The 22590-nt window shown below is 35.9% G+C and overlaps 1 protein-coding gene and 1 long non-coding RNA gene across 5 annotated transcripts in view; one reads left to right on the forward strand and one right to left on the reverse strand.

Annotated features, from left to right (window-relative positions):
• The window catches only part of LOC126866468 (CCR4-NOT transcription complex subunit 6-like), a 516829-nt gene that overhangs the window by 427219 nt on the left and 67020 nt on the right, over positions 1-22590 (forward strand). Inside the window, exon 1 of one of the 4 annotated variants that reach the window (XM_050620067.1) lies at positions 18794-19173. The exons of the other annotated variants lie outside the window; for them this stretch is intronic. Within the exon in view, the coding sequence (XP_050476024.1) occupies positions 19074-19173 (100 nt within the window). The 5' untranslated portion in view covers positions 18794-19073. Of the gene's footprint in view, positions 1-18793; positions 19174-22590 lie in introns of those variants that run through there. 4 annotated transcript variants of the gene reach the window in all.
• Positions 2807-22590, reverse strand: part of LOC126866484 (uncharacterized) — a 36954-nt gene continuing 17170 nt past the window's right edge. The window contains exon 2 of the long non-coding RNA XR_007689890.1: positions 2807-3769. This is a non-coding gene — a long non-coding RNA (uncharacterized LOC126866484). The remainder of the gene's footprint in view (positions 3770-22590) is intronic.

Genomic DNA, 22590 nt, shown 5'->3' on the forward strand with positions numbered 1-22590 from the left:
GAGATATTGATATCTTTCGAGATATTGATAACACTTTGCAACAATTATCTTTTCAATGTTGCATATGTATTATCATACTTGTACATTGAATTGTAACATATAAAAAAAGGAAACATGCGAAACATGCATCGTATTTATATATTAATATAAATAATTTAATACAAATATTACACAGTGTTATGTATATAGCATGGTACAACTATGTAAGAACATTTGTTCTTGTCTTGGGCATATGTACATTGAAATATTTACTAAATACGCGAGAATATATTATTAATTTAAATAATAAAATACGATCGTCCTTGATTCTTCACCTTTTGACATTTCAGTCGTAAAAGTATCTGTCGCGATATTCGAGTCGTCTTAGAGCATAAGGAATAAAAGATAGGTAGTAAATACAAAAAAAAACAAAGTGAAATAATCGATCACTATGCTACTTTGTTACTTCCTTCTATCTCGTTGTCGTTTCTTTTTATTTTTTTTTTTTTTTGTAAAAATGTTTCAGTACTATATTTAAATGTTATATTATTAAAAACGACGCTTACACTCATGTTATGTGTAACAACAATATTATATATTAGGTTGTCCGGAAAGTTTCTTTCGGTTTCTAAGGAAATAATAGACGCACAATGTTTCTTGTTTTATATTAGTTTATTGAATTATGCAGGAACATAATAATGGAAATATAACGAAATGGAGCATACCTAACTCAATAAAATAATATAAAACAGAAATTGTTGTTCATCTATTATCACCGTATGAAACGAAAGAAACTTTTCGGACAACCTAATAATATAAAGGAAATGTTACTTATATAACGATAATAAAATCTCGTAAAATAATAGGAATAATAATACGAAACAGAAAAGTACAGAAGCTACGTTGCAGAAGGAACTTTGAATCTCTTAGTACGTGAATTGAATCTTTGATTCTCGTATTTCAGTAACCTATGCATATCAAGAGAACTTAATAAGCATACGCAGTTGGGTTCACGGCGTGGCGGTGCACTTTAGTGCAGCATAAAAACGAAAACATTGCAAGACCCTAAAGGGAATACCGCATGTGCTACGACTAATTGACTATGGTTCGCCATCGTGACTTATTACCAGATGCCAACATGCTCTTTCTTTATGTGTGCTGCGCTAGCTGCAAGTGTATACACTACTGTACATTGGTCACGAACTGCTTTCTGCATATGTAAACGTAATGGTAAACCCTGCAGCAGCTAATGTTAGCATCAATCTTCATTCGTATGTACTATATGTAGGATCATATTATGTACTACGTACTAAAAGAAATCTGAAAAGACATTTATAAATGCACAAGACAGAAATAATTAATCTAACACTAAACAATTCATTTTTAACGTATAAACTATTATTATTATTATATATTATGAATAAAAAGTAAATATGGAAACTACAATGTAATTGTGATAAATAAATAAATTAATTAATTATTTCATTATTTTGTTCGTTCCACGTAAAAATTCGTGAAATCCAGAAGAATACAATATAAGTAGAATAAACCAGTCTGCTGTCTGACCATACAGAGGAAACAAAAAGTTTTAATGAAAAAAGTTTGCGAGGGGATAGAGCAATTGACCTGTTATCGATCATCTTTTTAATCAATAACTAAATGCATAAAAAAAATTTGGTTACCTGCCCTCGATTTTTCTATCAATCACTTAATAAGCTTTTTCCTTTTTCTACTTATAAACGTTATATTTAGTAGCTTATGGAATACTGATTATATTGTTGTATGCATTTACATTTAGAGAAATGATCACAAATTCAGAATAAAGTTCAAAATTGGCGTAAAATTAGAATAAAATTATAAACAATATTCTTATTTATTACACTTCTTCTTATAAATAGTTAAATAGAGGCGGAAGGAAATCGAGGAAAACTTCACTAGCTTATTTTAATGATTAAGGGCAATGCACGTTCTTCTATAATTTTTATTTTGTTTCTAATAAATCCCTTTTTCTTTTTTTTTTTTTTTATACTCACCAAAACTAATTTAAGCATATCATATTATATATATCTTTGAAGAAATATATTCTTTAGTCATACTGTTTGCATTAAACTTGATTATGGGGAATGTCAAAAAATAAAAGAAAATGTTATAGAGCAAAATTAAATACACTTTGCATTCATAATCTGTCAAAATAATAGGATTTTAAACCAAAATAGATCTGACAGTATGATGGAATTTGTCAAAAAAATAAATAAATAAATAAAATACTAAATGTCGGTAATTTGTAATAACAGACTAATCATCATAGATTAGATACGATTATCCTTTCTGAGGGATTTTCTTTCTGAGGGAAACTCTAAACTGAACCATAGCCATGACACAAATCGTGTTAGCGGTGGTTGCTAACACTTGGAAAGTATTCGAATCTCGTCGTGCACCGATGCACAAATTTACAAATTAATTATGTTATTAGCAATACGAACAGCACGATCACTCTTCTCCCGAACCTGTGTCCTGTGCGTTGCTGAAAAGGAGCGTAACGCGATCGCACAAAGACGAAAGAGGTTCTGCTCTCTATTGTTCGCTATCATGCGTTGCTGTATTGCTTTATTTCTAAAAGTGACACTTGCGGCCAATACGCGTTTATCTTCATGATTGCGTTGAGTCTATACGAAACAACCTTCCTTCCAGCAACGCTCCTTACCCAACTGTTGTCACTTCAAATCATTTTGTTCGAAACCATCGCTGATCACTGCACGCCCAACCTAATTTAATGATATAAAAGGAGCGCAGCAAAGGGCATTTATTCATTGCGAACGGATACAAATGCATCGTACAAGCATCGACAGGCTGCTGCAAAATTCAGCACTAACTATACGAATGTTCACCGAACTGACATACGCCTTGATTTTACTCTACCTTCCATGATCATTCCAAACCGAGAGAAATTCACGAAAGCCAACAAATCCAGTCGGACAATGTTCCAATCTACTTGTGACGTATTTCAGCCCATCACTAGCAATAATACAGCATAGAGTGGTACGTCATAGTTGCTGGTATTGTAAGTTAACAAGCATCCTTGGAGGGGCGGTTGAGCGGCAGGAAGGTCGAAGGTTTCATTGGTTAGTCAGTTGGTTGGTCATTCGGTTGGTCAGCCAAGCTGAATCTACGAGTACTATACATACATATAAACGTGTACTATATACAAATAGCGAACAGTTTCGAAACGTACCAGCAACCGCGTGCCGCGCTCATCCTTCCTTCCTGTATGGCTTTCCATCTGTCTTCCCAGTTTGGTTATCCCTTTTGATTCCTCCGGCTCTAGTGATTGCGCTTTGTCTTGCGCGTGAATAACCCGTTAACCACCATTCGTTGCGACAAATCCGACATAGATTTCGAATTTCCGATGGAAATGCACGGCCTGCCCTTATTCGCTGATGTATTAGGTTGTCCGGAAAGTGTCTTTCTTTCGCAAACGTGTTTTTTACGGCAATGCAGCTTCGTACAAACGTGAAACCAAGTCTGTGAAAATGTCGCGGTGTTTATCTCGACAGAACAGAATGGATCGTACGTAATTCGATAAAACAATAAAATGTTGTTATTATTTCCTCATAAAACGAAAGAAACTTTCGGACAACCTAATATGTTAGAAAATACATGTTCGAACAATTTTTGACACCGAGGTTTCTACTGCTTCGAATTTCTTTTCTCATACAGAAAGAGAGAATCGAAGCTTATGCTGTTCGCGTTTTATATTTATGCTGACTACTCTGGTATTTTTCGTGGAAACCTTGTTTTATGAAAAATTGATTGGAAATTACTAGCTTCCCTCTAGTCTGTTGCATCTTGTCATTCGAAATTGAGGATGACTCAAATTCTCAGGAGTTGAGAGATTATTTCGTTCCCTGAAATTTGGTAAATTTTGCAACTTTAAAATGATTGGAATTTTCAGGATTCGAAGATATTACTGTACAATAAACACGACGAAGCAATCTTGTCTTTTTCTACAATATTCGATAACATGTTGTATCCTGAAAATTCTAATCGTCTCTTGTTCGAAGTGACGGAGTATAAATTACAGGAAGCAAAGTTTAAATACGCTGTACAATTTGTGCGAAGAAATTACGTTTGAAATCGACACGTATTGAACCAATTTTACTTCTTTTCTGCGATAACGTCTTCATAACAATTCCGTAACATGCCAAATCCTGAAAATTGTAGCCGTCTTTCATCTAAAGTGGTAAGATACCTTATAAACTACAGAGGAGAAAATTTAATCGCGCTATGCAATTAATGCGAAGAAATTATGCAGAGATTCCATTGCGTCGGATATCCGACTAAGAATGTATCCGAGCGGCATTTCAGTTTCAGCTGAAACAAGCTGCACGTTGAAATTCTTTTCCAATTCTATTGGCTTGCCCAGTATGCAATGCATCAGTCCGCCTCTCTCTAACATCCGTATCGTTGGTCCGCGCGATAACGATAGATTTTATTGCAGCTCGTAATACGTTCTCATTACAGAACGTGCTTCGAAGGTTGAATGGCGCATCTTCAGCGTGTGTCGGCCTCTTAGGTAGGTCACTACTCTCTTAACGAGTCGCTGTTTCCCATGCAAAGCGGAATGGAAAGAAGATAAATTCGATCGATAAGAATGCTCCTCTTCGAGAGGGAAAAGGATTTAATAAAGCAAAGAGATTTAGACATGATGTGAAAACTGGTATTCCCTGTATAATTACTTTCTCGGGCATTTCCATTCGATATTTAACAACACACCGCCGCGTACGTCAATCCTTTTCTCGATTTCTCCATTATCAGATAAAACTTTCAATTAAATGATACGTTCGTGTGTAATAAGGATCTATATAACTTGAATCGATCGTCGAATTTAACCGTATTACTCCTGCGATTTATTTTAAACGTGTTGCATTATGCGTCGTGTTATACCATCCAGCATTTGTGCACAGTGTCGTACACAGATTCAATAGATTTCATTTCGACAATTAAAGATGTACAAAGTAGTCAAATATCATGGAAAAATGAATTTTATATAGAAATGAAAAATTATTCGTTCGTTTGTACGAAACTTCTTTTTAGTGTCCCAGTTAAAATTTTTAATTTGTTTACAAAAAATATTCGGCAAATTGCTTTAGCACGTAGCTATTTTTCTACTGACCAGGTTTTCGAATGTTCTCGTTTACGAGCAAACAAACCGTCGAATAAATAAAATTCTTTAATGATTAATGGTAGTTGAATCATTCGACATAACCAAAAGTACGACATAAACCAATTATTTGAATGGCTTTCATCTTTCTAATTATAAACTAATAATTTTATAGTGTAAAGTAATATGCAACGTGATTCCTAATATTTGTGTAAAAATTAAATTAATTGTCCTTTTATTCTCGCGTCTCGATTAATCCTTCGCAGGATTATTTTAATTTAAAATCAGATTGGTTTTTAACAAGCGAATTCCTAAAGGAAAGTTTAGCAAGCCAAATCAGCTAGCAATTAGCAATTAACAACTGAGTTTAATTTAAATAACAAGTAGTTGAAATATTTTCTAAACATTGGATCGCTTAATTTATTTTTAACAAGTCAATTTCCAAACCAATGTTTAGCAAACTAAGTCAGTTGTTTAATTAACCCATTAAAGGCCAACGTTGCTTTAATGAAGTTTAATGCAACGTTTCATTTGCAATCTTTCTCAGTCGATTTACATTATCGAATTTTCTGTTATATCATGCTCTAGACAACCAACCATTTTTCTACTAATACACAATCACGTTCTCGTATCTAGAAAACACTCGCTTCCTTTCACCGGCTACTGTGTCTTTTGTATTTTAATTTACTTTATTATCATTTATTTATCATTAGTAGATTCTATATATTAAGTGTTCAAAATGTTAAGATAAAGCGGTGGAATTAAAAAATCTTTTTATATCTACTTTATAAATATTCCTAATTGTTTAGTACAATTAAGTTTAACTTAAGGATTTAACTTCGTCGTTTTTCAATAATATACTGTCGAATCCAAATGTACAAATGGGTCATTCATATTATCTATTCGTATTGCCATGATCATTGATATTATCATACGGGATCACTGTATCATATTTAGTTTCGTTTACACAATCTTCTTTCTTTCTCCAAAATGTATCGACCCTTCCCAGTCCTCCCTATTTTCCGTATCGTGAAATTTCACGTTTGTGTCTGAAACGATTTATCGCGAAATACTTTTTAATAATTTTTAATTCACATTCAAGACGATGCATAATCCAACAGGTATATACTGGCTGGAATACGCGGCGTTGACTATATTTTCCAAATTTCCTAACACGAATTATACAGGGTGGTTGGTAACTTGTGGTACAAGCGGAAATTTAAAAATTAAAATATTTTTTAAATTAAAAAAATAACGTCAATCGAGACAACGATCTACAGTGAGATCCGTTATAACGAGACGCGATAAAGTGCACGCGTACCCAACGAAAATTCAAAGTCGATTTTTTCGAAAACAAAGCTTCAAACGAAAAATGTTTATTCTATATTTTCGACTTCTTTTTTCGCCTAGAATCACCCCCTTTCCGCTTGTACCACCAGTTACCGACCACCCTGTATATAGGGGCAAATCGATCGATTCTAGTCGGCGGTCTATTCGAAATCGGTGCTCGTTACGTAATCGAAATTACCTCGACGGAGGAGCAAACTGAATTAGATTATGCGTAGAGAATACGTGTCCACAGTCGACTGAATTCCACCCTTCGATCAGGCGTCCGGTTGCCTACAGTCGGTGTAACCACATCAGTATACAGTAGCTGATTAAGCTGCTTCGAAACGTTTACAATGTCCACGAGCTGCCACTCGGCGCGCGTTTCAATCGAATGAACCGAGCGACCGGATCGACCGGTTGCATCGCCCGCACCGTCACTCCGTGACGAGCCGTGTAAACACCTACGCCCGAATATGTACTCACAACGGCGACATGTGTTTCAACTAATTCGGCTCTTTTTGTCCAGCTTTTTAATCGATTTTTTCACGAAAATTAATCATTGCTTGTGTTGTTCATTAGCTCAGCTACTAAACATTAAATCGTACTTTCAACGTATCGTAAATATGCATTTTTGAAATTTGTTTTTTGGATAATGTTAGAATTTAATCTTGGAATTAGGATTAGTAATCTGTAGAAGACACAATGTTTGTGTTGAAATAATACAATGTGATATTTATTAAACAATTATTTCAAGAGTTATAAATGTGCGTTCTGGAATGTAGACAGTTGGCTAGTTATTCACAGACTAACTGGCTTAGTGACCCATGGCCCTTGAAAAGGTTTAGAGCCCCACTCTCTATACAGTAATGAGTGTGACCTGTGTGGGTGTCTGTGTGGCGTCACATGTGGCACAGAACCTTCTAGTAGCTTCTCGACGTGTCCATCTAGAATGTTCCATCCATATCCTCACGTTTCTTCCGGCGTTTTTTGAAAAAGCATGCACGTGTTAACTGCCGTGGTGCATCTCACGAACGCACGCTAGTGGGGATGGCGCTGGGCAACGAACGGAAGAATCCGTACGATCAAACACCTTATCTGCATGCGATTGATATCGTTGTATTCCAACAGATAACAATCGAATTACGGTATTTATTTTAAGATAGTAATTTGTACATATCACTTTACGAGTTGCAAGGAGAATCAGAGTTAATTAATCCTTCGTCTGTGTACCGAGTCGTTTTCGATCGGATAAAGTGATTTTTCATTTTTTTCATTACAGCTTTGTCTAAATTTTTCTTTGCTTAAAAGAATCAAAGTAACACGTAGCAGGAAAAACTATTGAATGAAATCCTATTGTAGAAACTAGGAACTTGGAAGTATGCAAGAATTTTAGGAGATAGTCTTGCAACGCTAAAACCTGAAAAACCTGCATGGACATAATGGATCCAGTATGCAGACGAGTAGTAAATTTTATGAGCATAAGAATACTTTTATTCTACTGCGAATTCAATAATTTTATACTTCGTCCTGTAGCTTTATGAAGATTATAAAGAATTACAATTAATCTTTATGGAGATAAAAGCGTCAAGCTCTTAACCGAAGAGAGCAGATAGAGGACACTTAAACATCTCCGTCACTTCTGCACTGCATAAAAAAGCTTCCGAGGATTACAAAGTTACGTATTGTTCGAAGGGTCACATATAATGGCAAGAAAAATTTGTTTTCCAAAAATTGAAGATTCTATTAAAGAAAACATCAATCTGTGAAATTTGTTGGAAAGCGTTAGAGATGATCACTTTCAGGTTCAATTATGTTAACATCGAATCTTCTATTGATATTGTTATTGCAATGTTAATCCTACGATTATCAATAGTAATTTTCTTTATGTCGAAAAATTTTTCACGAATGAGTTTCCTGAGGTACACTAAATTTTAGGCTGACATGTTTTAAACTTTTGGATCGTATGAGATACACAGTGACTTGAAACTGTGTACGATGCGTTACTCGAAGGAAGATAGATTTATCGACCTTTATATTTCAACGTCGAGATTTCACGAAACCTGATCGGTATCTGCCCAAGCAGAACTGTCTTATTTCACTGGATCTCTTCCTGTGTGAAACACTCAAAGACGATATTTATGCGAGCCGTTCACATGTCAAAATTAATTAATTCTACTAATAGGATTCGGTTAATTCTACTAATAGGAATTTTTGAAATTTTAGCAACGAAACGCTTGATCGACGTTCATCTTACACAATTTTATCGATATTCTCGCATACGCTGCCGATTGGCCGCAAGCACATAGCAGAAGACATATTCGTGCATTTATAGGAAACTTGTAGGAAATTCGTCTTTATTTAATACTTTACATCGTAAGGTAGATATTTTATTCAGGACCAGGTGTGGTAATCTGAAAGAGGCAAGTCAGTTGCGTGGAAAGGGAGAAGACTCGTTGAGGCATTGGAAGGAGGAATGCGAAGCGATAGACAGAATGAATTTGAGCGGAAGAGGATGAATTTCAATGAAATCCTGCATGAAGATGGAAATATGGAAGTAATAAGCTGGTTGCAGGGAGCAGAAAGTAAGAAGGAGGAGGACAGGAAAAAGGGGAAGAAATCGGGAACTGAAGTACAAGTGCGATAATAGAACGAATGGCGGAACGAATGAACGGATGAATGAACTGTAATGGGGAGAATGTGCGTAGAAAGATAGTCTTTAGAGATAAAGAGGAACGATAACCAAAGAACTGATATAGTTTATTATTACACGTAATTACCCGTATTACCCGTAAGCTTAGTCCTAATTTTGTCTCTACTTGTTTATGATTTACTGTAGAACCAAGTCCAATTTCTTGGTCATTAGGCTGAAATAAATAGATACACGGACACGTTATAAAATGCATATGATGCGAATACAATTACAGATTTACCGTAAAATAAGTAAGAAATACAAGTAGCGGAAAGTATTGAATTTGTATTAAATATCGTATCCTTTTGACAAATATCTCGGTAATATTTAACAAATACTTGGTCGCATCACGATAGCTCGTAAACACAACTTGATTCCGCAATTGATCTCTTGCAAGACGATAGTCCCGCTCATTAAGTATGAACAAATGTCAACCCCTTTCGGTTCGCTCATGGCAGAAACAAAGGTCTGGCCGAAAAGTCGAGAGATATAGGAGAGAATGCGTTCAAAAAGGATTTCATCCAGCTGTCTCGGACGATTCGTGTCCAGCGGATAATTAAATTCAGCTAAAATAATAGCCGGTGAGGGCGTTGCAGAGAGAGGAAATTCGCAGCGCGTCGACTAGCCGGCAAGGCCAGCATCGGATGAGAAAAATACGGAATGCTGGAGAAGATAAACGGCAGAGTGAGGTACAGAAAGAATCAGCGGAAAGAGATAAAGGGTCGAAAGGCCTTGTTTTGTGCACGCAGCGGAGAATGAGAGGGGCGGACAAAGATGACCCGGTGCAGCGCGACGCAAGAACAATGCGATCCGTGGCAATGGATTAAATACCTGAGCATCGTACCAATGGTATTTACGAGATCTCCGTGTTGGAATTACTTCTGTGATAGACACAAAGCGGCTTTCACGTAGTCCATAGCTGAACGCGTATTGTCATTTCTACGCGTGCGTAGCAAACTGACGAGAATTAATTTTCTATAAATTTAATTCGTTGAACGTGGTAATTGTACTTTGTGTACGGACGTGTCTATGCCTGTTAATCGTTTGACGCCGATACGAACGATGCGTACTGAATAACTTTCCCACATACTTGTTAATTCAATAACAACAAGCAATAAAAGTTCGGACTATACTAGAAACACGTGAGAATGAATAGAGTACGTATTGATATGTTCTGAACGAATACGCGTAAGATTCCTCGTAATGGAGTTGAGAAATGTCCCTAGTGTTCGAAGATCGAACAATGCCTGCAGTGTTCGAAGGTTGAACAACGTCTCTAACGTTGAAAGGTTCAATAATGTTTGCAGTAGAAAATTGAACCGGAGGTTGAACAATGTCTATAATGTTGGAAGGTTGAATAGTGTCTATAATATTGAAAGATTGAACAATGTCTTTGATATGGAAAGGTTAAACAATGTTTTTAATGTTGGAAGGTTAAAGAATGTTTTAATGTTGGAAGATTAAACAATGTCTATAATGTTGGAAGATTGAACAATGTCTACAACGTTAGAGGGTTGAACAATGTCTGCAGTGTTCGGAGGTTGAACAATGCCTATGATACTGGAAGGTTGAACAATGTCCATAATGTTGGAAGATTGAACAATGTCCATAATGGTGGAAGGTTGAACAATGTCTATAATGTTGGAAGGTTGAACAATGTCTTTCATATGGGAAGGTTAAACAATATCTGTAATATTGGAAGGTTAAACAATGTCTTTAATGTTGGAAGGTTGAACAATGTCTACAATATTGAAAGGTTGAACAATGTCTGTAGTGTCCGGAGATTGAACAATGTTGAAATTGTTGGAAGGTTGATCAATGTCTGTAGTGTTCGCAGGTTAAACAATGTCTGTAACTATCGAAGGTTGAACTATAATAATACGAATTTAATGTTTTCTAAACAAACACATGACGAATATGACTGTAACAATACATTTTTAAAAGGTCTATTTGTTTAAATAGTATGTATATCAGAAATTATTGTAGTTTGTTAATTATTCTTGCAAAATATTTATGAATCTTCGCTAAATTCGTTTGTGCAAACTATTTACTTGAACTGAAAATATAATAAAACAGAATTTTGATTGATTGTAAATTGATGAAAATAATTGCTCTCGAAATTTGCTTACACAAGTGTTCTACAAGCAACCAAAATGCTACAAATCAGTTTTAGACATTCTGAATATAAAATGCTTATAAGCTTGTTCTAGATTGATACTAACAGCTATTTGCGAACACCTCAAAAACTAAAAGAGTCTTAGCGGTAACGTGTACAAGAAAACGTTGTTCAAAATGTTACTTTCTACGACATATCTGAAAATTATCGAAATCGAGAACGCGTCGACTATCTATGTAATTACCATTTCTTTTTATCAAATCATTAAATAATGAGATAACAATCGGTAAAAATGAGTATGAATGGGAAACCCAAAGAGCCAATAAAATTCGATCGTAATGCGACTTCTCGTAATGCGAATTGTCGGAGAGTCGCGAAATGTAAGTCAACGGATAAATGCGGTAGGAGAGGGAATGCGACGCGAGGACAAATGTCCCAGCCACGATACTTATGGACGATAAGGCGAGATTAATAAATAATCATTAAGCGACAATAAATAGCCGAGATGTCCGAGGGACCAACCGCGTACGGGGCTCTGTAATTATTAATGGAGAGAAGTCACGGTGTACGTTGAAGACCGCACGTGGGGAACATCAGGAGTCGGTTGAGGTATTCGTGATCACCGCGGACATCGAGCTTTGAGCTGACCGAGAATTTATGATTTTACTCTCAGTTCGGCTCGCAGCTGCGTCGCGGCTTATTCACAGTTTGTTCTGCTTTATATCTGTACACAGGATGTATCATAACATGTAGCGTCCACTTCAGCAGTGGACAGGAGGAACAAAAACAATGAAGGAAATTCATATAAACGCGTAATGTTCTATCTGATAATAAATATCGACAACCTTCTATCAACAACATATATTGATCCTTTTAGTTGATAAGCTGGAAGCATATTGACAATATGCAGAGTGTATTATAACATGCGAGAATCATTTCAAGGATGAATAGAAGCAACTTTGCTTTGGCAAGGAAGAAAATTCATACGAACATGTATTCTATCCTATCTGACCATTTTTAGAGAGGTAGTCGAATATCTGGAGCTTCGTCCAGACTCGAAGCGTAGCTAGAAGCAACACATCCTTTAAAAAATTGAGCAAATTAGAGCCGGAAGAAGATGAGCCAGTTGACAAATCATCGAGCGAAGCTAAGTGCTGAAAATGGTTTTTTATTAATAATACACAAGTCCATAATGAAAATCAAATGTATCACAACCTATGGTATACAGTTGTGGGATACAGAGCGAACTTTATTCGCGTGATAAATAATTCCTTAATCCGATTATTCGTTTATTGTTAAAAGTTGTCCAATTTCGTCCCTCGTCTTATAGTAATCATTGGAAGAATCAATTTTGTCCACATAATAAACAGTTCATTAATATGATTATTCATTTTGTCAATGAATGAATAAATATGTCTTCTTCACAGGTAGAAGATGATTTGCAAAAAACAAATCAACAAAGTGTATGGAAATCATTAGTCAATAATGTAAGCCAGTAAGCAAAGGACATAATATGCATGGAAGGCAAAACAGCCAGTACATTGTCAACAAGAAATGAATAAAAATAATGTCTTTGTCAGAAGTCTATCAAGAATAATTCACAGAAGACAAAGCAACAAAAAGTATCGAAGTCATTAGCAGAGAATGCAAACTAGTAATCGAAGCATGTAGAGAGGGCAAAATTCAAGTCAGTGCATACCCTATCTACAGGTTGAATCTGCTTCACATTACGTCTATGCATAGACGTAGCGTTCAAACATTTCCTACGTGCAACCAGTCTGAACCTCCTACGTTGATGAGGTCAATAACCTCGTGCAGCAGGTCAGTCGGAAGTCCTGTCTGTGGTTTCCTTTCGATCCTCGATCTGGTTATTTACATTTAAGTTAGAGGAGCCTGGCGTTCTGCCTGACGTTTAAGGAAAATGTCTCTGGGTCAATGGTACCTCGAGAAATTCGCTACGTGTGGTGAACGTGAAATAATGGAATCTCTTTCTGCAAAGTCGGTGCATTTGGAAAATGCGATTGCATCTATTTCTTAAATAACCTGCCATTAGTTTGAAAGCTATTTCAGTATATCGAACTTTGTCCAGTTCCTTCAATAGGTTTATTTATATCAGCGAATTTAGGTTCACGCTGTTGCAGATGTATTTCTGCAAACATGTTCGCTTTGTTTCTGTACGTTTTTTTTTTTTAGTTTTTGTTAAGGATATCGTACCTTATTCTGGCAATAGTCGTTGAGCTGCAAGACAAGAGGGGTTTGGAATAAAAAATAAAAATATTTGTTGTATAATATCTTTCCATGAAATACCTATGCTGCAAGGTGTATTCGAACTGATCTACTACATCGGTATGCCGAAATAATATGATAAAAATATTAATACCTCGAATTTAATGTTAGCCTTTCCAAATGCGAGTTTGTGCAGAAACAAAACAGTATTCGTTTGTTCATCATTTTTTTACATTTATCCAACCAAAAATTTCACTCTACTGCTCTTGGAAAAACAAGTATCATGAAATAAAAAGTTAAATAAAATTCCACATCAGCGTACGATGATCAAAATTTTTGTTTATCGTACTCTTTAAGGAAAATTATTGCGAAATAAAAATGAAAAAGAAAGTGACATCAGCAACCCATGAACTCTCTGATAATTCAGCCGACGCGTTAGAAGAGTCACACAAACGCGAATAGTTCAGTATCTGATCATGCGATAATATCAAAACCTCGGTTCCATGCGTTGTTATCGATACAATTGCGATTGTCCTAACGCCTTTACAATAGTTTGACTGTGGCAATTGAATTTGTGCTTAAGCACGATTCGAATTAAGGTCGGGGCCGCGTAATTTCTGCGTCTGATGACTGCTGGAAGTAACAGGCGGCAGTTCGTATGCATAGGCATTCTGTAGCATAAGAGACTAGCCATTGTGAGGCCAAGAACTTGGCATAATTCTGTTGGGGTAGGCCCGTTAATGGACGTTCGAAACGTGAACAAGTGTCGAGGCTCAACGTGACGGAAAGCTCACTTGACCGAAGTCCGCAACCGCGACGTCCTCGTAGTGCTTTTCCCCTCGTTCAAGTGCTTGCATGCTATGTGGGTTAATTGCAAACTCGAGTTTCTGTTGCATGAAATCGTATAGTGTCGCGATATCGGTTGGCAATTCACACGCGGAAGGTCCAACTGCAAATGTTTGACCATTGAATCTTGGAAACATAACCGAATTGAATAGTAGTAGATCCATACGTGTCTGCTCGTCGATCTAATCTACTTCGCTCTAGCTGTGGTTAGTCAAACAAGACACATACGACATGCAGATAGTAATTAATTATACTTGTTTTTCTGAACATTTGTACACTTGCCTTTATTTTCACAAAGAAACGATTTAGGTAAAATTAGGTTGCGAGTATTTTAGTGGTTTGAACTTTTGTAGGTCAGTACCTTGAGCTTTCTATAAAGCTACAGACACGCGCACACAGGTGGATTTAACTGCAAATGTTTGACTGTTAAATCCTGGAAACATAACCCGAACATTGGCTATACATGCGAAACAATCTAACGTAATTCGCTTTCTGATTAGTCATACAAGGCATAGTAATTCATTTTACTCGTTGTACAAAATTTATACAATTTGCTTTCATTTTCGTAAGAATATGTTTTTGATAAGATTAGTAAAATTAGTATTTTAGTGAGTTCCTGTTTTGTAGATCGGTATTGTTCCAAATATACGGATATGCGCCTAGATGCGAATTGTCTAAATGCAAATGTTTGATCATTGCATCTTAGAAACATAACTAAATTGAATGGTATCTACGCGTGTCTGGTCGTCAGCCTAATCTACTTCGCTTTAGCTGTGGTTAGTTGTGCGAGATGTAGTAATAAATTGTACGTATCTTCACCTTTATCTTCATGAAGAAACGTTTTAGTAGAATTAGGTTACGAGTATTTTAGCGTAGATCTGTATCTTTTTTGGGTATTATCCATAAAAGTATGGAAAGTGTTACAGTGAGTTTCTCAAATGATAATATATGCTCACTTGTGTTTACAAGTATTATTTGAAATAAATAATTATTTTTAAATAAATTCAAATATCAAGGAGCAATCGACTCAATTTGCAAACGTCAAACACAGTTGAAAGATGTGTACATTATGAAAAAAAATTAAATTTTATTCAGCTTATGTAACAATACGAAACCAGGGGATGAAAGATAAAGGAACGTGTAATTATTTATTTAACATGTAACTAGACAGAAAAATTACCACAAATGAATTAAATGAACGCCAAACTCAATCAACTCAACTTTCGAACATTGAACTCAATTGAAACATGTATACGTTATAAAAAGAAATTAAATTTTATTCTACTTATATGACAATGCGAAACATGGAATGAAAAATGTAGAAAAGTGTAAATATTTATATTTAATTTATAACTAGGAAGATAAAATATCACAGATGAATTAAATTAATTCAAACATCAAACTCGATCAACTCAACTTTCAAACATGTGTACGGTATAAAAAGAAATGAAATTTTGTTCAACTTATATGACGATGCAAAACATAGAATGGAAAATGGGAAAAAGTGTAAATATTTATATTTAATTTATACCAGAGAGATAAAATATCACATTGTAAATCAATAATTTTTGAAACGTACACAGTAAATTTTAATTAGCGTCGTTAATCTCTGTTCGAAAAATTGTGGATATTTCAACTGCTTTAACTTGATGAGAAAAGATCAGTCTGCGTGGACTCGTTTCAAAACACGAAACTTTGACTTTCTTATCTCTAAATTGAATTTCCTCAATGACGACTTTGTATTCAAAAGCGAAATAACAAAGTGAGAATGGTCCTTTATTCGGAAAATTTTGCAAACTCAAATGACTACGAAATTTACTAGAATCTTTGCAGTTCGAAGTTTTGTGATGACAAAGACAAAGTTTTATAAAATCAACGTTTTAGAATCAGATAGAATTTTGTACTGGTCTTTTGTTGCACTTTGAATAAAAAGTATGCCGTGGACATTGGAGTAATCAAAAATACACAACGAGATGGGACGACTGAACTTGTAGCTTTGGCGCGTGTGTTTAATGGGTGTGTGTTTCGTATGCATATTCAATGTGTTTAGCGTGTGTTGTTGGCGTGCATGCTCGATAAAAAACATTTTGAAAAATCTATAAACTAATTAAACTATAGATAGGAAACAGAATAATGGAAAACATCTAAAAGTTAATTTCTAAATTGAACGATCCGTAGTAATAAAAAAATATATTTTCTGTTCTTTAAAAAATCAATAAAGCAGTACATATCTCAAAATTTTTTTAATTCGATCATTTTGTAGTGGGCAGACTGTAGATTTTTCTGCATTTATGGAAAGTTTGAAGATACAAAAATGCTTGTAATGCACATAGTATGCAGAAATATATAAAATGATCAAAGTACCCGTAACAACATTTTACAAATAAAACCTTTTTCTATCTAAACTGCATTTTCTAAATTATATTTACAAAATTTTCATAGCAGATTTTATTTACTACGCAGACCGTCCTAAGAGACATGATACGGAATTTTTACTTCATAAACTTGTAATTATAAAATATAAGAATTCAGTGTCGTAGCAGTATTTTCCTCGACTATGTATCCTGTTCCTGCGTTTAATTGCCTTTGCTCTAACACAGGGAATCGTAATTTGAGGTCATTCAAAGTTTTTACGAACGATAAAATCAGTTCACTCTTAGTCGACGAATGGCAAATGGACGGAAAGTTTAAAAGGGGTAGATAAGAAATTTCTTGTACAGTTTAACCTTTAAACTACAGCCAGCGACCGGAACGATTCCCTTCGGTCGAAGTTCGTAACCGCAGTAAAAAATATTAAAGGAAGTTGTAGATTGCCGATAAAAGAACATTTTTACCATGTCCTTAGCGTAAAGTCTTACTCTACGTTTCTACTTTCCAGATAAAAATATGTACCTTTGATCTAACATTATCCACCAAAGGATGAAATTATCGGTTCGATCAGATTCGATTTACTATAATATTTTCATAAAAAATAAATGTACCTCATGACTTCATGTATGTACAGAAACTTGTGTTACAGGCGTCTGAAAAATATCATAATAATAATAGTTTTCCATATTGTACTATTTTACAAATATTATAATATTATAGTACGATACAGGCAATATTAATCGACAATTAATATCGATAAAAGTGGCCCAACGAAAATTAAAATTTCACTGTACGATGAACTGAAAGTTAAGCGTATAAAATTCTATAGCTATTTATTTTTTAACTATATGCTTGCTCCTCTGTAGACATTAAAGTGTACTTCAAATGCCTATCTCCGATTAAACAAACATTTTGTTCGCTCGATGATGTTAAGTTTGAGCTTGACAATTATAAATGTAAAAGCAAGACGTAGTTATTAAATTATTACACGTTTGTTTGATTTTTATTGCACGTTATTTATATTTTTATGAAGGCAAATCAAAAATATAACTTAAGTAGTAACTTTTTTTTACTAAATATTAATAGTGAGCGCTAAACTTTATTTATTTTATATATCTCTGCATATTATGCTCATTCTACGTATTTTTCTCCTTCTAAGCTTTCCATAAATACATAAAGATTCGTCTAGTTCTCTAAATAAATAACTAAAATTTGCTAATATCTGTAGATGCAAATTCCTTTTTTTTTTTTATTTGACAGACGTAACAGATCGTGTGAAAAAGTTAATTTTCCGTAAAAGGAATTTTTCTCTAGCTATGAAATAATGTTACACCGATTGAAAGCTTCCTATCTACGTTATATGCGAACGATTGAAGGAACTATTAAAAATTTGGAGGCTTAAATTTCCTTAATATGGCCGATTTTATGAAATTTAAACATCCTACCATAATCCCGGCTTTAAAATATCCTATATTCTATATAATTCCTCTGGCGCTGTAATTTTTCATGGCAGAGGAATTCAAGCTGGTTCACCGTGGACCATCGATTATCGACATAGTCGAGCAGTTGGTGAAAATTTTACGCTGAACAATGCAACTCCGAGGGAACTTCACTCCTCTCGGATGATCCACCTTTGTCCTTAATCGGCGGAAAATCGAATTGGAACACTTGAGGCGATCGCAAAATAAATCCGCCTTTGTGCAAGCTGGCTCACATAACAGGAAACAGTTCAATATCTGAAGATCTACGACCACGAAAGTAATTATAATCCTTCTGATTGTTATAATTACGTGCTTACGTTGTAAAGGAACGTGCAGACGATCTGTTGAAGTGGTCACCGCTTCTAAGAAAACTCTACAGCTGGTCTTTTTAGTTTTCTCAAGCACTGAAGCCATCGACAGCGTGTAGACAAAAGACTGCGACGAAGACAGACCATAAACAGTAGACAGGCGACGTTGGCTTCGGGGTTTTCAGTTATTGGGTAACACAGCTAGCGTGCGGATCTGGACCAGCTCAAATTGTATTCTTACTTATCATTACACTTTTATTTACATATATTTTACAACCTCAACACGATCCACGTTATCGTTCATCTTATCGTCGATATTCAGAGTTCTCAAAATTCTATCGACGATATACAGGATGAGTCAGGACATGTGGAAAGTGCAGCAGCAGTTGATTCGGCACATTGAAATAAAAAGAGAAGTCCGTATAAATACGTGACATATACCTCACTTGTACTTACAATTGATAGTATCAGACAAAGCACGTAAGAATGAAAATTTAGATTTAGCACGTGTATTCATTGCACGGTAATAAGAAGCATAACCAAAGTTCATTTTCCTTCTCAATAATATATGCAATTAATGAGAATATTTTTACCTGTTTCAGGTAAGCAAACCAATTCTACTGCCATTGGAAGATGTATCGAATTTTCATCGCTCAGTCAAAGCGTATGTACGTATATCTTACATTTTATCTTGTATCGAAAGGAGGGTCTGCTCGGTATACGCGAACCATAAAAATTATAATATCAGATAATTTGTTATATGTACAAACGAATGAGCGAAATTTTTCAATGAAACTCGAAGTTCGTTTAGAAAACATTACGGCAAATTGTTCGATCAAAGTATTTACCGTTGCTTTCTACAGGGTGGTTGGTAACTGATGGTACAAGTGGAAAGGGGGTGATTCTACGCGAAAAAAGAAGTCGAAAATGTAGAATAAAAATTTTTCGTTCGAGGCTTTGTTTTCGAGAAAATCGACTTTGAATTTTCGTTGGGTACGCGTGCACTTTACCACGTCTCGTTATAACGGATCTCACTGTAGATCGTCGTCTCGATGGAAAAATTAAAAAAAAAATTTTATTCTATATTTTCTACTTCTTTTTTCGCGTAGAATCACCCCCTTTCCGCTTGTACCACCAGTTACCAACCACCCTGTATAACTTCGTGCCATCTATCAGACAAGCGACGAATTCCATCGTGGCGAAATGCTACGTCTTCAGACAAGATCCAATCGTCAACCACATTTTTGTATCCGATCCACTAATTGGAAATATGTATCGGATAAGACGTGTTGCATCGATCGGAATTAATGTTGTAATCCGAAGGAGTAACGTGTAGTAAATAAGTTGGCTGCTGCAGAACGTCCCAGCCAAGCCTCATTATGATGGTGTCTTTTATCGCAGAAGCAGTGTGTGGTCTCATCTTGTCATGCAGCAATTTCACGGAACGTCCTCCTTTGCCAGCGTCCTGACGATTGCATCCTGTCTAAAGGCACGACATTTTTCCCTAATGGAAATCATCGCGTGTCTGACAGGTGGCTTAAAGCTAAGCTGAGTTCACATTATCCAGTCGCTGGATCAGGCGATTACATTTCGATTGTTTGACTGGAAATCGTTCAATGTCTACGTTATTCCAGTCTTTTTTCAACTGTTGAATTGTGATAGACTGTTGTGGCAATGGATTTACGGGAAAAAAGGGATAAAACACCTGCGCGCTTCAGCCACCGCTTGGATATCGTGCCATCTAAACTATTTCACTAACACTGGAATATTGCGTTCTCAATGGTGGGATTAAAAACGTCGGATTTTCTCTTTTTATTAATACCTCGTGAGATTTATACAGTTTACACGTGCAACTAGCACGCATTATTAATTTGTAATTGTACGTCGTTGAGAAAATTGTTCAATATTCAGCCGCTGGATTACGCGACACATCGAGAAAGAGAATTTTAAGGAAGCAGAAATTGCATAATGCAATTTACGCGTATAAACTTGATCACTGGTTGGCTGGAGCAGAATTCGTTGTTGTTGGAATAAAACTCCTACTTAACACGTTCGTCGCCACTTCGTACATATCTATGTGACGGGTGTACTTCCGTGGGGGCCCTGTCACAAAGTATGGGTGACGCTCTTCTTGTTCGAGTTAATTAAATACAGGATATTATATATAGAATATACAACATAAAAATATCAAAAACATATTATACCATACTTTTTATTAATTTATATTCTGGATAATATATTACATTATGCTATATCGCGTGGTATTTGTTAAAACGTTCCAAACACATTTGGGCTGATTTTCGGCACTTCGAACGATAGTCGTAGACTTCGTCATCGCTACTCTCCTCGCTTTCAAATATATTTTCACGCTGTTTACTGAACATTTTGAGGATGAAAAAATCACCGATGTACGTCTCACGAGTATGCTTCTCGACTAAATGAAAGATCCGAGATATCTGCCATGAGATCCCTTGGAATACTCTAGCTGGAAAGCTCATCGCTTTCTCCATTTCAGAACTAAATAACCTTTTCTTTACGATGAATCGAAGGCGATAAACAATGAATTCCCGCTTGTCGCTCTATTTACGTTCTGCATATCGACGATTGGATTTGGGTCCGCAGGAAACTTAGCCGAATCACGTTGGGCGACGAACGTGTTAATAGCTAACTAATCCTTGTTTACTGCAACTTAATTATAAGCCTGAATTAAGTTTAGCATTAAGAAAGGCTGAATCGAAAAAGTGGACTTTCGATCGTCGTTTGGATTACTTGCTGCGATAATGCCACTGTACCGCGATAAAATTATGTTCGTATTATTTCAGTTACGATCCAGTAATTGCATTGGATCAGTGGTTCAGTGCGATGCTACTGAACAAATGCAATCTCAACTCTATAGAAAGCAACGACTGTGATCAAAATACTTTGCTCAAGCAACTTGCCATATTTTTTGTTTTAAAGAAGATTTGACTTTTTTCACTAAAAGGTTTCCAGTATTCGCTCGTACGCCTAATATTCGATGACCATTCTATGTACGAGATTCCGCTGGTGAAATGGCTGCGATTCTATGTGTAGCATGCAAATGCCCTCCGAGTCCCTGAAGTCAACGCGAGCAGAGTTGTTATTTCCGCAACGAGGAACGTTAACCAGCGTTTCCGCGTTCTATGTGCGTACCACCCGCGGTCGTGGACTTGTTTCGGCTTCACCCCAACTAACCTCTATCCATTAGATTACGTCAAGCCAGGATATAACACCTGACGCACCTCCTTTTCCATCTTTTTCCTCCTTTCCTTCTGATCTTCCCTTCCTGCCCTCTCTCTCTCTCTCATTTTCTCTCACTCTTCGTTTTCCTAACGTTCGAGCAGAATCCACTGCCTGTTCGGCACATTCGCCAAGTTCCTCATTTAAAGTCTCCAAGTACGACCGTCTCCTGCACATTAATACGATCGACTTTCTCAGCTTCCCTCAAGTATCCGCGATACAGAATAAGCTCGGAAGTAATTTCTTTGCAGATTGAATATGCTAATGGCCGACCAACAAAGACTATTAAAATTAGATTATAAGCTATTCATAACGAGACGCGAGTAGCATGTACTTTATTGGTGAAGGACGACGCCGCACGCTCAAAGTGCCATTGCAAAGCATCGAAAGAGCCCCTCATGACCAACGTAATTATCTTCTTACGCACTGTCGACTTTGCATGCTATCCGACAATTTTCTCGTAAATTAAGGGCAGATTAATAGCAGAATTATCTTTAACGACTTCTAATTGTTAGGATTAATTCCTCAACGTATGGCGCACGTATCCTCGCGTTTACGAGTATTAGGAAATCTGCAGGCTTCTTATACGAAAGCTGACAATTAGTTTAAAGCATCGAGGAAACGATTAACGGATGAGAATCTTGCAAAGAATTTGAAGAGGTCAGAGATTAGAATAGAGATCCGTGAAAGAAGCTAGGGAAGAATGTTGAATGATTGACAATTAGAGCAGAGATTCACGAGAGAATTCAGCAAAGAATTTTCAGCGATTAGAGATTAGAACAGAGATTCATCTCGAGAATCTTGCAAAGTTGCCTCATGATCTTGAT

This window comes from Bombus huntii, chromosome 6, assembly GCF_024542735.1.
Source record: "Bombus huntii isolate Logan2020A chromosome 6, iyBomHunt1.1, whole genome shotgun sequence".
NCBI lineage: Eukaryota > Metazoa > Arthropoda > Insecta > Hymenoptera > Apidae > Bombus > Bombus huntii.